The 15,789-nt window shown below is 44.1% G+C and overlaps 1 protein-coding gene across 1 annotated transcript in view; it reads left to right on the top strand.

The window, feature by feature from the left end:
• The window catches only part of SMYD2 (SET and MYND domain containing 2), a 56,228-nt gene that overhangs the window by 22,959 nt on the left and 17,480 nt on the right, over positions 1–15,789 (top strand). The window contains exons 2-5 of the mRNA XM_012459643.3: positions 1,755–1,818; positions 11,294–11,404; positions 14,601–14,661; positions 15,368–15,492. Of these exons, the coding sequence (XP_012315066.1) occupies positions 1,755–1,818; positions 11,294–11,404; positions 14,601–14,661; positions 15,368–15,492 (361 nt within the window). The remainder of the gene's footprint in view (positions 1–1,754; positions 1,819–11,293; positions 11,405–14,600; positions 14,662–15,367; positions 15,493–15,789) is intronic.

The following is a 15,789-nucleotide window of genomic DNA, read 5'->3' on the forward strand; positions in this document are numbered from 1 at the left end:
TTCCAAAATGCAAACTCAGAGTTGAATCCCTTCAGATATACCCTGGGGGATAGGGGGAGTATTTTAGGCTAGAGAATATATCAGCTAAGTTAGCAGGTTCCTTTTTGAACTATTGAGATGTGCAAACTTGGAATATTTATTTATGCCTCAACCCCAAGATGTGTTTTTCTCCCACATTCTTCAGTCTGCTTCTTGGAATCCAAGTGCTGTCAGGAAAGCTGCAAGGCAGTCTGTTTAGTTCCAACAGGAGAATTTTTGGAAAACTTCCTTGATTCTGTAGGAGGAGTGTGGTGACTACCACTTGCTGACGAGAAGCCACGGAGGATTCTGCAGCGTGACTATGTAGATCTGTATTCTAAGATGCCAGCCCCACCACGCACACCCCCGTCCCCATCAGCTCTGCTGGGCTGCAGAGGAGGTGGGATGAGGTGGTACAGGGTGGCTCTGCAGCAGTGCAGGCGCTTCATGGTGTCTGGTGTCTCCACAAGGCCAGTAGCTGGCTTCACCGTGGTGGGCAAGAGTTAGACAGCAGGTTTGACCGATTGCGCTCTGACTTAAACAATGCAATTGTTCCTGACTTCAGAAAAAAAGTAAAGAGTTTTGTAGTATATGGCTTAATTCAGTGGCTTTTCAGCTTTTGAAAAGCTTTGGTTCATCTCACACAATACATACTAGCACCGAACAGTTGGGAAGCAGCAATGTCCCTGTCCTTTGTGGGAAGCAGGAAAATAAAATAACTATGAATAAGTTGAATTGACCCCCTTAGGAAGAAGCAGAAGAATAGCTAAATAGTACACTGACAAAATGGGTGTGTGTAGCAATCAGAGCCCATAATACCGTATTCAAGAGTCTGTCTTGGCGGGGGCACAGTGGTTCATACCTATGATACCAGCACTTTGAGAGGCTGAGGTGGGTGCATGGCTTGAGCCCAGGAGTTGGGGATCAGTCCAGGCAACATGGTGAAACCCTCTCTCTACAAAAAATACAAAAATTATCCAGGTGTGGTGGCACACGCCTGTAGTCCCAGTTTCTTGGGAGTTGATGGGGGTGAATGGACTAACCCTAGGAAGTCGAGGCTGTAGTGAGCCAGGATTATGCCACTGCCCTCCAGCCTGGGTGACACAGTGAAACCCTGTCTCAAAAAAAAAAAAAAAAAAAAGAATCTGTCTCCACTTGCTAGGTTGCACTTTTAAACTTAGCTTTCTGAACAACATTGAATAGTCCTAGCATACTAAATTCTATCTTTGCATTACTTGCAATTTCTAAATAATGAGAGTTGTCACTCACATGGTATTTTCAGCAGAGTAGGTACAGCCCAACACTCCATCTTCATGGGGTCAAACCTACAACATGGTTTATGTCTGTGCCTCTTTAGCAGATGGGAAAATCAGGACATAAGAACCTTAACTTGCCCTGAACTACTGACCAGTAGTACAGGTGACGTTCCTGGCCTTGGCGTCTTTGGCCAGGTCACTGGTCAGTAAGAGCCACTGTCCCTCATCTCTTTGGACAGCGCTCTTCATACTGGTGGGCTCAGTAAATGTGAGTGCATGCACTCTTTGACTCACTCACTCCTCAAGGGCTGAATCTGGTCAAACTCTCATTAAGGAACATGCGCCTTCTCGGTGGGAGAGTAAGGTAAGGTGAACCTTGGCTCTGCTTTCCAACCAGGTGGCTTTTGCTATTGCATGATAAAATGTGCAGCTTCACGTTTCTGTGCCTCTTGCCACTACAGTGCCCTTTCTGTTTTTAAGGAAAGAAGGATTGTCCAAATGTGGAAGATGCAAGCAGGCATTTTACTGCAATGTGGAGTGTCAGGTAGGTGCTGGGCCAGCTGGCAGGGAGGGCCTAATTTCCTCTGAAGTCCTCCTCTTCCTTGTCGTGGCATTCCTCAGCGCCCTCCTGTAGTCAGAGCTGGAAAGTGTAGGATGTGACTGGATATCCTTGGGTGTGTGCTGACCCTGACCTCACAGGCAGCCAGTGATAGGCAGTAACAGTTCGAGGCTGTATGCAGGACCAAAATCAAGTTGCAGGAGGAGACCATGTTAGATATAGGCAGGTGTGCTAGCAAGTTTGAGAGTTTGCCCCAAGGACCGCAGCAACAGATAGAAATGCAGAGACGACAAACAATGTTAAAATGCTGAGTGTGGTGGCTCACGCCTGTAATCCCAACACTTTGGAAGGCCGAGGTGGGCAGATCACGAGGTTAGGAGTTCGAGACCAGCCTGACCAACATGGTGAAACCCCGTCTCTACTAAAAATACAAAAAAAGTTAGCTGGGCTTGGTGGCTGTAATTCCAGCTACTCAGGAGGTTGAGGCAGGAGAATCACTTGAACCTGCGAGGCGGAGGTTGCAATGAGCTGAGATTGTACTCCAGCCTCCAGCCTGGGCGTCAGGGGGAGACTCCATCTCAAAAAAAAAAGCTATCTTTAAGTTTTTAAATTTTTTATTGTATTTTTATAAATCCTTCCATAGCAGGCTACAGCTTACCCTCGGGCTGTTTGAATCCAACCTGCTTGCAGCCAGACTCCGGTGAGCCCCTGGTCCAGCCTCTGCATAGCCAGAGGGGGGCTTTTCTGAACTCGTAACTGGGGCCAGTACCTCAGGAGCAGCCAGGGCTGAGGGATTTAGGATGAATGAGTCTCAAATGAATCCTGAAATGTAGAAATGGGAAGGTTAATGAGGAGGATGTTGGAGGAATTCTTGGTAGACTCTGTGAGGGCCTAAGAGTGATACTTCCCAAACTGTTGTAGTAAACACGTGTTCCACAAAATGTTTGTAGGTGTTCCACAGAAAATGCATTTCATGTTCAAACAACTTAGGGGAACGTGGTCTCTTTACTTCAGAACCTGTTGTAGTCTTGAATTTGCTAGTATGGCATTGTGAATTTCTAAGCCTTCTTCTTCCATCTCTCTGTACCTCCCCCTGGCATTTATTTTTAAAGGGAACCTATTAATACACCTTGGGAAATGCTGATGCTATTAAAGGCTGGCTCTACGGGACAGGGAAGATTTTCTCCATATCTGCATCTCTTTTTGTTGTGCTTTCCATACCTTGTGTCATCCTTCTCCCTCCCTACCCTGCAGCCCCATCCCTGGTCCACTTCAGATTACCCACTATTTCATTTTTTTTCTTTCCCACCTTCCTACACTGTTGGCCTCTGAAAGGCCTCAAAGAGCATTATTTAGCAGTGGGAGAGATTGCTAAGCCCGGGTGTCTCATCTGACTGTAGCGCTCCAGGGACAGCGGCCCCTCCCCAGAATGAAGCACAGGCTGAGACCTTGGCTTGGGAAGCTCAGACTCTGCCTTGGCTCTGAAGACCATATGCACAGTCCCCTTCCCTGTGTTTCCCACAGCAGGCTCCCGGAGGCTGTCGGCCTGTGTGGCAGTGAGAATATAAATGGAGCTTGTAGTTGAGTTTTCGGGGAGGGTGCCTTCTTTTGAAGAGGAAAGATCATACTTTGCTCCTACCCATTGTAGATAGAGTAGTGCAATGGCATTGTAGAGATCAGCAGGCCCTGCAAAATACACGGTTTGATTCTAGGCCTCCCAGATGAGTTAGCTGTTTCTATATGTAAGTTAAACACTTCTAGAAAAATTAACTCATTCCATTCTGGTACTGTAGCAAAGTAAGCATAGGGAGTCACATGTAGTTCAGATCAAATAGCATGGAGTGGCAGGAGGCCATGGTCCCAGGAGCAGGTCCTGGCTCTGCTACTTACTAGCCCTATGAACTTGCCAAGTTACAAAACATCTGCGAGGCTCAGTTTCTTTAAATCTGAACTGAGGACTATGGTGCCTACCTTGGTGAGTTGGGGAGTTAGGGACCACGTGATGTGATAGATATTAAAGTTTTATATAAGCTGTAACCCTATATACAGATGTGAGAAGTTTGTATGAATAATCATATTACTGTCCACTAGGAAATTGAATTTGTGTAATTCAAGCTAGACTAAAGCTTAACTTTATGCAAAGAAATAAACAGCATCGTTTTGATTTAAGGGGCTTGGTTTTTCAGCCTGAGAGAATGGCTGGATTCTAAGAACCTGAGAGTGCTGATGGTGTGGTGTACATTGTGTAAATAATGCTTATTACAAAATGAGTCTTAACTCCTCTAAGTAGCTGTGAACAGTGTATTAATAGATACCATCAGAGTGTGTGGCATGTGGAGTTACCTCCAAGTCTGTCTCCTGAGCATGCTGCTGTACTGTCTTCTGTGAGGCCTTATGAGGTGGCAGTATTTTGATGAATCGTCATGGCCCAAGTTGGAATTTGAGATGCCCTTTATGGTTTCCCTGTCCCAAGACCTAGAATCCCAGATTCCTAGAGACCTCATTTGTAAGCATATAATAAGGGAGTGTCCTCCCTTGGGGGAGGCTCACATTAACCAGTATCCCAACCTGTATGTACCACAATGCCAGTTGATTACTTTACAACAAGAAGTTGAATAGTCTAGACATCCTGCCCTAGAAGACAAAACCGTACAGGTGGTCACTTCGTAATGAGACAGTTACCTAGGGAGCAAGGAACCCCAGGAATGGAGTAAACAGTTAGGGGATTCTACTGTTTCAAGACTGCAGGCCAAGAGAACCTGCTGTGTCCAGGCTCATGATGGAGTTTCCCCTACTGCTCACTCAGTTTCCGGGCAGGGGCATCCTGAGCACTGAGGATTACTTCTGCAATTCGGCTTTCCTACACTTCTGTTAAGTAACCCGTGACCAAAGTACCCTCCTAGGAGGTGAGTGGTACCACAGCTCCTGAAGCCTCTTGTTTCTAGAGGTGGCAGGCTGGATCTGACCTGTAAGTTTCATTTTTGTTTCATCTGTCTCCCATTGCTGAAGGAACAGGCTAATGACCATTAAGGTTTTTCATCCTTTAGTACCGAAGAACTAAATAAGTGTGGGCAGTGTATTATAAAGAGATAGAGCAGGCATAAAGGTTTAATAAAAGTAAGTGCCTAGAAATAAAGGGTAGTGCAAGGGCTTCGTAAAGGAAATCATTAGGGAGGAATCTGGGGCATTTGCTCCAGATAAAAATGTGTTCAGGGTTCGGCTTAAGGGAGTGCTTGCATGGGATCAAAGTAGAGGCTCTGCTTAAAGGATAAAACGTGGCACAAAACAAGAGCAGCGATGAGGAAGGTAATTGATTCTCCACCTATAAAAGCATGGCCCTCAGCTGCTAGTAATTAACTGGTCCTTCCTCAAAGGTAGACCCTGCCCTCCTGGAGTCATCAGGTGGTCAGTGCCACACAGCAGTGGTGGAGTTGGGATGGAGGTTATTGAGTTCAACATGTCAGTAGATAAGAAAGCAGAGTCCCAAGTGGTTGGGTCACCCAAGATCACCCAAGATCAAGCAGCAGCAGAATGGAGACGAGACTTTACCCATTACCTGGGGAGGGCTTTCACCCCTTTATAATAGTGTGCTCAGGAGAAGTGAGGGCCCTCTAGGAAAGGAGGTGCTGTGGGAATGTCAGAGAAAGTGAAGTGGCCTTCAGTGGATGTGAAAGGGAAGAGCTGCATCTATTGTTGCCTTGGCCAGAAACCTCTCCAAGAGTGCTAAAGGCTCTCATTGCTTCCTGGGAGTTTCCTCTTTACACGGAGTAAGGCTTCTTAGGGGATCCTGGCCATGATGTATGTTCTCCCTAAGTCCTCCTCTGTCTTTAGTGCTTTAGGATTTTGCTTTATTTGATACAATTTGGTTTTATCTTGTCCCGCTACTTCCCTGTTAGTTCACTTGACTCAGTGTGATGGTGCCAGAGGAAAGATTTTAATTGCTAATGCATGAAAGGGTAATGGGAGGAAGTATAAAAGAAATAGAAATTCCTTTTTAGTTGGGCGTGTTATTTTGTAACCTGTGTGTTTTAATGAACTGTATTTATTTTTCGAAATATGAGAAGCAAAGTATATTATTCATTCACCCATAAATTATACTAGGATATTTTCAAGAGAAGAGTTTTGGAAAGTTATCGTATAAAATAATCATTGTGCAGTAGATCATTCTAGGGTACATTTCTTAACTGTAGTGAATATAAAGAAGAAAACCTTTGTGTTTTGGAGCTGAGGGCGTTATGTGTAAGCTTTGAAAGTAGGAAGGGATTTTTTTTAAGTGGGTATGAGGAACATGTGAGAAAATAGTAGGCCCTTGTCATTGACTAGAAAATAACTGAAGTATAGAAAATGTCTAATAAATGGAGTTCTTATGGGTGATTAGTGTAATGGGGCCAGAGTCGTAGGTTCAGTCTGGGTTCAGTTCACTCCTGTCAGCCATAGGAAGCATTTTAAATTTGGGCCATCTTTTTTTCCTAAATATTTAACATCACCAGTAATAAGAAAATGCGTGCGAATGAGTATGTGTCATCACTTACTTTGAGAATACTATAAGAACGAAGCATATGTCTAGTGATGGTAGTTAAGCTGCATGGGCCATCTTTGTATAAGCTGGTCAAGTTCCACCTGATTGCTTTTCCACCCTTCTTAAGGATCATGCTAGTGGAAAGCAGAAATCCTGTGACTTTTTCTCCTGTTCCACATTTTAAGAAATCACATGTGAATGTGTACAAGTAGACTGTGTTTGTTGTTAGAACAATAGAAAACACCAAATGCTAGAGGCAGAAAGGAGTCTTCGTGATGAAAATCCAGTCTCCTTATCCAGGAAGGCAACGTATTTGCTCAGCAGAAAACTGCATGCCATAATAATCACTTTTTCTTCCAGTGCTGGAAATGCTAGTGCACCATGAGACAATTTTGCAACTCTTTATGCATCTTTAAGCATTTCTGACTATGCACAAAAGTGAAAGTCATGCACAGTAGTTATTATCTTAATTGAAAATGAATTGGCTAGGTGCGGTGACTCACACTTGTAATCCCAGCACTTTGGGAGGCCGAGGCGGGAGGATCACAAGGTCAGGAGTTCAAGGCCATCCTGGCCAACATGGTGAAACCCCGTCTCTACTAAAAATACAAAAATTAGCTGGGTATGATGGTGCATGCCTGTAATCCCAGCTACTGGGGAGGCTAAGGCAGGAGAATCGCTTGAACCAGGGAGTCAGAGGTTGCAGTGAGCCTAGATCGTGCCACTGCACTCCAGCCTGGTGACAGCGAGAGTCTGTCTCAAAAAAAAGAAAATGAATTAGAAGTTTTAAAAGAGGACCATCAGTATGAAAAATTCCGTATCTCACCTTTTTTATGGATTTGATTAAGTTACACAATCTGTGCTCATTATGGGAAAATCAGAAAGTAGAGACGAAAAGAACAGAACAAGTATTCATAATCTTATCCCCTGAGAGAAAACCACTAGTAACATGTACTTTGGTCTATATCTTTCTGAATCCCTTCTGTACCTGTGTATGTATTTTAATTTATTTTGTTTTATTGGAAAATGAGATCCTAGTTTACAGAAAATTTTATAAGGATTGCAATCAGGGCAGAAGCACTAACTTGAATTTTGAAGAATAATAGTAGGAAAGGTTTTAGAAAAATTGGTTACGTCTTAAAAAGCATAAAGAGTTGCAAAATCACTCTGTATACAACAGTACTGCCGGTATTCAAAAATAAAACAAAGTAATTTATAACATTCATTCCTGTTCATCGGGTTAGCCTAATTTTTTTTCAATTTTGTTCAGTCTGGTTGCTTATAATTTCTTATGGACAAAATTAGGGTAGTTGCCTCTGTCAGGTTCTCTAAAATATGTGGACCATCTCTATGGTAGAAGAGAATATATCAAAATATGCTTAAAACCTGCCATTTCTGCTAGATACTATCATAACTTCCTTTTTTAAGAATTAAAGCTGTGCAGTGTCATTGTGGTATATCTCTGCCATTCCTCCCTTAATCCACCTTCAAAAAAGAAAGTGAAACATTACTATGGTAAATTTTCCTTGATGAAACTTAACCTGATTCTGCATGTTCTTGAATTTATCCAGCTACGTGATTTAAATGCTATGAGTGGGACTGTGTCTAATTGTAGGTGCTCTTACTTTTACCCTGGTGCTGACATGGTCATAAACTGCTTGATGTCAAAGACTTCATCTCCCATCCCTGTCTGTAGGGTCAGTTGTAGAACTTGTTGAATGAATGAATGAACAATTACCAGTGTTTCAGAGTGCAGCATGTGCCAGGCACTGTTCTGAGTGCTTCTTGTGGATCCACTGATGGGATCCTTTGTGTTTGTATGAATGCTCGATTTTCCCTATTTGGCCCCCATTTGTTGGTCGTCTTCAAGCTTCCTATCTGATTATCACTGTTGGAAGGTGTAAACTCGTAGACTCAGAATCCTGGACTTGCTAAGTAACTTAGGGATCGTGTTATTTACAGCCAAGGAGACAGGCGCAAAGGGATTAAGAGACTTGCATAGTCCCACAGCTGCTTCGCTGCAGAGTGGGGATGAAAAAATGCAGGATCCGTGAGTCCCAGGTCAGTAGCCCTCCTGCTTCACAGCACTCTGCTTTCCTCCCAGAGCGTTCCTTATAGTTTAATTCCCTTCTTTTGAGGACATTTATATCAATAAATGTCACCATTTCGTAATATTTACAATAACATTAATTTTAAATCAATTACATTGATAAATTGATAAATAATAAATTAATTATATTAACAAATGTTCCTATTTAACTTCCCAGGAATTCATTGTAGCTGCTAAACACCAAAGCACCACCTTCAGTTCAGAAAACAACAGCTTACAGGCCCATTAGGGACAGAGATTATGTCTTAAATTGGTGTTTTCTTGGAGTTCCTGGAGTCATAGTGGGCATTTGTCTATAGTTGTTAATGATCCATCTGTCCCCAGCTGGTGGGTCCCCATTTCCCCTCATGTATCCTGAGGGTCATCTCTGTCTTTTCCTCTTTGCTCTGCAGCTGAGGAGGAAGCTGATTAGTCTGTAGTGAGCCAGCCCCACCTGTTCCTACCTCTTTGCCTCATCACCATGCTCTCATTTTCAGCTTTGGCTAAAAACAGATCCTCTTCTCCCTTGTGCATATCTTGTCATTTCTTTCCCTCCCTGCTCTCAGTTATATTCGGTGCGGCGTTATTTAACTCTGCAGAACATCTTGGCCCAGGACTTGAGCTAAGGGGCTGTACCACATACTGCATTAAATCATTAAGTGACATTATGTGCTTCCTTCTTCAGGGATCAGGGTGGAGGGAAGCGGGTAGGGAGACATCTTCATTCCTTCAGCAACTATATTGAGTGCCTAGTAAATGCCAGGCACTGTTGTCAGTTCTGGGGTTACAGCCATGAACAAAACAGAGTTTCTTTATTTTACTGGAGAGAGACAGATACTAAACCAAACAACTAATAAATATGTAATATGCTCAGGTGGTGAGAAATACCAAGCAGCAGCAGAAAGCAAGGAAAGGGAGAGTGATGGGGAAGTGCTGTTCCAGGTGACTGTGGCAAGTATCTTGAGAAGGAGACATTCCAGCAGTGCTGGAGAGGAGGGAGGGAGGGAGCCACATGGATATGCAGGAGAGGAGAGCGCTAGCCACAAAACAGAGCAAGTGCAAAGGGCCTCGAGGCAAGTGCATGGCTCCAGGAGCGGCCAGGATGTTGCTGTGGCCAAGTACAGTGAGGCAGGCGAGAGTGCAGTGGGAGATGACGGGCTGGGAGTGGTGCAGGGGTGCTCCCATCACGGGTGGCCTCCTAGGTCACCTTTAGCACTTGGCCTTTTGTCTGGATGAGAAGCCATTATGTTCTGAGCTGAGGACTGGCCTAATCTGAGTTGTGTCCACAGGATCCCTCAGGCTGCTCTCCGGAGCCTAGTCCATGGGGGGCAAGGACAGAAGCGGGCATCCAGTTAGAGGCAGTGGCGGGGCAGTTGTCATGATAGATGTTGGGGCTGCAGCCGGGTAGAAAGATTGGGGAGCTGAGGAGTGATCAGATTCGAGGCAGAGACAGGATTTGCCAGAGCTGACTGAATGTGGAGTGTGAGTGAGGGAGCAGCATCAGGGATGACTCTAGCTTTCTGGCCTGAACATTTATTTTTATTTTTAAGACAGAGTCGTCTCACACTGTTGCCCAGGCTGGAGTGCAGTGGCGTGATCTCAGCTCACTGCAACCTCTGCCTCCTGGGTTCAAGTGATTCTCCTGCCTCAGCCTCCCAAGTAGCTGGGACTATAGGCACACGCCACCACACCTGGCTAATTTTTGTATTTTTAGTAGAGACGGGGGTTTCACCATATTGGCCAGGATGGTCTCAATCTCTTGACCTCAGGTGATTTGCCCACCTCAGCCTCCCTAGCCTGAGCATTTATGGCCATTTTCTGAGCTAGGGAAGGCCAAGGACAGAGCAGGACGGTACCCAATTCCATCGTGAAAGAGAGTGTCTGAGGGCTCCCATCAGTATACAACATGCTCTGATATTTCCCGTCTAAAAAAAAAAATCCCCTGCAACTCTTCACTACTCTAAGCCATGTCTCCTTTCATTCTCTCTTGAATCTGCTCCTAGTTGTTTCTTACCCATCATCCTACCAAACCTGGTTTTTATGAAAATCAGCAAACCTCCATGATTCCAAATCACATTCTCCGTCATCTCACACTAAGCCCGTCTCCAGCCCTGGCATCATCATTTACTCCCCAGTCCTAAAAAAACTTTCCTCCCTTAGCCTTCAAAACACCATGGTGTCCTTCTCTCAGTGCCTTTTCCATCTCAAGGGATGGTGCCTCCACCCTTCAGTAGCAAATGCGTATCCTTCATCCCTCTACCTGGGGCAGGAAAGCTTCGGGGCGTATGTTAGAAAGAATACTACTGTTTTACCCAGTGAATCTTTGGGAAGTCCTAAATATTCCTAAATATTTCCAGTGGTTGCCCTTGACGAAACTCTCATTTGTGCTTTTTAAAAAATCACCTGTAAAAGGGACTCATTGCTGTGTAAGTCAGCTCTCCGTTATTTGCCCTGACGTGAAAACAAAGCCAGAGTGGACCTGTGAGGCAGGAGAGCCAAATCAATGGCCGACACCCAAACCCCTCCCCATGCAATTTGACAGCTTGCACAGATGATGGAAAGGTGCATGTGTTGTTTGGAATAATGAGGGGCTGCAGAAAGCCATGAGGAACTTGATGAAAATTCACAGCAGATCTTTTCATCCCAACAACCTTGACCAGGCCTGAGTAAAGGTCATACAATCCTGTCTTAAAGGATGTTTTTATCACTAGCTTTTGTGAGCATCCTCGTGTTTTCCAAAAGGAAACATATTTTACTTGACCTTAACTAGGGGAACTCATTGCATCCTCTTCTCTCACACTTTATTCCAGTGTATGTGCTGTTTTTTTAATAATGTTTTTCAATCTTCCCAGAAAGAAGATTGGCCCATGCACAAGCTGGAATGTTCTCCCATGGTTGTTTTTGGGGAAAACTGGAATCCCTCGGAGACTGTAAGACTCACAGCAAGGATTCTGGCCAAACAGGTGAGGAAATGGGATAATGTTCAAGTGCATTTTATTTCATTTTTCGTTTAAAGGTCAGAAAGATGAGTAACTGACCTGTGGTAACCATCTCTCGTTAAACATCCTTCGACTCCATCTCCTATCATATCCACGTGGACAAGGGTAGGGAAAATACCACCCTGTCCCTAGGGAGGAAACCAGGCATAATCTGGTTTGTTGTGTGCCTGTGAAATTAGGATGTTGCTTACCCTAGACCAGGAGCATAGCCACAGCTCTGAAGTTCTGAGCTTTTTTCATGACAGGTTTACGTAGAAAAACATGACATGAAAACCCTGACCCCAAATAATTAGTTTCCTAGGGAACCAGATTGGTCTTAGCAGCTTTCAGATTTTCCCCTCTTTCCTTTCTGACTTGAAGAGTGTACTCTGTTCCCCTATCCTGTGCAATATTCTGCTCTTCCCTAGCCCCTTACTTTCTTGCTGGTGCATAAGCAGGCAAAGAATTGGATGGGACAGCCATGACTATGACCATGTGCAAAGAAGAGAAAGAGTGTGTAGAAATAGAGGCAAGGGGGAGAGGACGAGAGTTGAAAACAAAGTGAAGAAGGAAAGAAAGAGGTGCCCTTGATGGAAACAGATGATAGTCATCAATGGTTTTCTCCAAAAATGATGCCAACACTGACTATTCCGTGGTGGGCAGGCCTATGCAAACTTACCCTCAAAGACCGAAGAAGCTGAGAGACAGAAGAAAGAAGCTGACAAATTGTTTCTTAGAAACATTTACTAGGACTTACATACTGAAGCCATGCCAATGTCTTGGGCGGCAGCAAGACAAGATGGTGGATCCCAGTGCCGTTACCCACCAGACCCAGGGCTAATAGGAAAGGCAAGGATGCTTTCTGAATCTGCCTGAGAGCAAGATTTGTGCTCAAGATTGTTTTGACGTAAGGTAGGATTTAAGGTAGCTGTAGATAAAGTAGAAATCTTAGAGGCATTCCCAGAACAGGAGTTAACCGGAAATCAACATGGTACATCAATATCCAAGATGAAATTGTTTTAGCCACCACACCGACTGTTCTCCCCTGGTCTGGTCATTTCTTGCTGCTTGCATGATAATTAGACACCCAACCTTGGAAGGCCCAAACTAAAAAGAGGACAGGAAAATGCCATAGGGCTTTTCCTTGTGACCCCATGAAATAGGCAGCGTGGAGCTTAGAAGTCATATGTCCAGGCTGTGGAGGTCTTGCTCCTCAATGTTGTCAGAGAAGTTGGGGGCAGGGCCTCTGGACTATAAATCTTTTAAAGCTGAAATTTGGCCGGGCACAGTGGCTCATAACCGTAATCTTAGCACTTTGGGAAGCCAAGGCAGAAGGATTATTTGAATCCAGGAGTTGGAGACCAGCCTTGACAACAAAGCGAGACCCAGTCTCTATAATAAATTTTAAAAATTAAAAAAACTACCCAGGTATGGTGCTACACACCAGTGGTCCCAGCTACTCCACACTGGTGGTCCCAGCTACTCCAGAGGCTGAGGCAGGAGAATTGCTTGAACCCGGAACTCACCGGAACTTAAGGCTGCAGTGAGCTGTAATTATGCCATTGCACTCCAGCCTGAACAACAGAGTAAATGAGACCCTGTGACTAGAAAAAGAAAAAGTTGACATTTCATTTCCTTCTTCCATATATCTTCTAGCCCTCCTCTACCCTTAAAGGTTTTCTATTTTTTAATCTAAGCCAAATGTGATGGAAATGATTAGCATGTATCTGTCCCCACGCCAAGTTAGGGTCCTGGACGGTGTAAACAGAAGTAGAACATTTCCAAACTCTGAGGTCATCTTTCCACTGTGTTCAGCTTAGGTTGGGTGCTTGCTGAAATGCTACCCCACCAGCTGAGAGTAACCAAAGCCATTCATGGGTTGCCTGTAGAGTGAAACCAAAACATTGGAATTGTTTTCCTTGCAGGAGGTTAACTTTCGGATCCTTAATAACAGTTGTCTTTAAATTGGTGCAGAGTATTTGGGCTGAATGAGTCAGAGGGAATAGGATGACCGGGTGAGGTGTCAGAGTCAGTAAGTCATCAGATGGGATCTCTGCGCATCTTGGGAGGATTGGGTGGCCAGTCTGGTGCTTTATTATTTTGTTCCCCTGAATTATTGATGATAATTATAGTGATGTGTTAAGAATTCGGAAGAGGCTGTTAGACTTTCCTGAATGAAAAGCTTTCCCAAGCGAGATGACTTATAAATCTTATAAAAATGCATCCCGTGAATGGAAGATTCTGCTCTGAAAAAGAACTATTGAAATATATTGGCACCGGGAGGGTAGTCTGAATGCAAAGATGAGTTTATATAAGCTTCATTCAACTTTTATTATAATTACTACTACTACTAATAGTGTATTAAATGAAAGTTACCTGCCCATCTTTTCATCTCTATAGGACTTGATGATTAAAAAAACAGACCATTTGTATTCTAGTAGCTTGCAAAGGATTAAGGGAGACAGGCTACCAAACTACCAAGGGGAGGCTTAACATGTTAACTAGGGAGGTGAGTGTGCCCTGCTAGACCACCTGTATCCCCAAATTGAATAGCCAGATTACAAAGACACGGCCTTGGGCCAGCTCCTGAGCTCTGCCTTTGAACTCTTGTCAACACCAAGTTTATTCATGTTCTCAAAGCCTAGCGGGTTTACTATTGTTAGCTCCTCTTGGGGTGTCTAGAATAAAGCCAGCAACACGTTTAAAGTGAATCTGGGCTCACAGATACAACCAAAAGTGTTCTTTTTGAAACACAGAATTTGAGATCATTTTAGCCTATGCTTAAAGAAAGTGTAAAATGGATGGGGGTTTGATTTTGTTCCTTTTTAGAAGGAGAAATAATAAATAGGATGGTTTGTCTGTAGACCCAGTCCTTTTAAGTAAGGACCCTAAAAAGTTGTTTTCCGGCCCTGTTCTCTCCCATCACAGGCATTGCCGAGCCTACTGTGTGCATAGTATTATCAGGGTGTTAGGTACACGGTGGGCATTTAAAAAGCGTTTTAGAGGAGGCTTTGGATTTGGTCGTTGGAGAGCCCTGGTGGTGGACTCCTTGGGTAGCTTGCTTTACTTCTTAAGAATTGTTACTTTTTCTTTATGTTGATGTAAAACTGAAAGTACCACTTTCTACACTTGTTGTTTAAAAAAAAATCTGTATCTGTGTGATTTCTTCCCCAATTGCTAGAAAATTCACCCAGAGAGAACACCTTCAGAAAAATTGTTAGCTGTGAAGGAGTTTGAATCACGTAAGTCTTTCTGTGATCAGCCGCGCAGTTCGTTTCCTCATGAATTTAACACGGGTTAGGAAGGATTGAAGCAAGGACGGGCTAACTTGTACTCAGAGGAGTAGTGATTTCTTTAGTTACTAGTTTGCATTTTGACTTGTGTGCTGTTTTCAAAAACACTTTTTACTTTTTTCTTCTGAGTTGACAGTATTATTAGGGAATAGTTAAGGGAGGTAGGAGCTCCCAAGATGAATTATTGCACCCTGAGCTACCTCCCGCTCGCCTTCTTGGCATGCTGAATATTTTGGGATCTTTGCTGAATTGCAGTCCTGTAAATAGCTGATGTTCTTACTGATAGCCATGAAATCTGGGCTTGTCTAGTTGTTTGACCATAGCCCAGATTCCCGGGCCAATTGCGGGGCCCTGGAGTAGGCTGAGGCTGGTTCTGAGTCATTGCTACTCCTCCCTGACCTCATTGCTAACAGTCGAAATCTCATGTCCTGAGCAACTTCTAGTCATCAGAGGAAGAGAAGGAAGAAATGGCTTGCTTGCTTTCCCGAGGGTTTGTCAGTTAGACCAAGTGATGGGGAAGAATGTTCTCTGGGGGTTCAACATGTTAGTTTTGGGGTTCCCCCATGCTTTCCTCTATATCGTTTACAGCAAAAATAGGATGTAGCTAGAAATCCTGAGTTTTCTACTGGGTGAGTAATGGATTGTTTATCCACAGATCTGGATAAGTTAGACAATGAGAAGAAGGATTTGATTCAGAGTGACATTGCTGCTCTCCATCACTTTTACTCCAAGCATCTTGAATTCCCGGACAATGATAGCCTCGTAGTAGTCTTTGCACAGGTAAGGATGCCGGCAGCAGGTAACACTCAGTCTGGCCTTTCCCTCTCCAAGGCTCTTTCCCCAGCACGCACTCAGTGAAGATGAATGCAAATAGAACGATGGCATCTTCCTGACAACTAGGCTCTGAGCCAATTGGACCCTGTGTTGCCATAGCCTTGCTCGGTGACCTTGAGCAGATCAAGGTCCTCTCTGCTGGCCCTCATTGATGGGTGGAGTGTAGGAAATTCGCTTCTGCTTCTGCCTCGCAAAGAGTTCATGAAAACAAAGGAGTTGTCAGTGCCCTGGTACTCTGGCATA

The sequence above is a fragment of the Aotus nancymaae genome, unplaced genomic scaffold (assembly GCF_030222135.1).
Source record: "Aotus nancymaae isolate 86718 unplaced genomic scaffold, 86718_ANA_hifiasm-v0.15.2.pri h1tg000032l_0, whole genome shotgun sequence".
NCBI lineage: Eukaryota > Metazoa > Chordata > Mammalia > Primates > Aotidae > Aotus > Aotus nancymaae.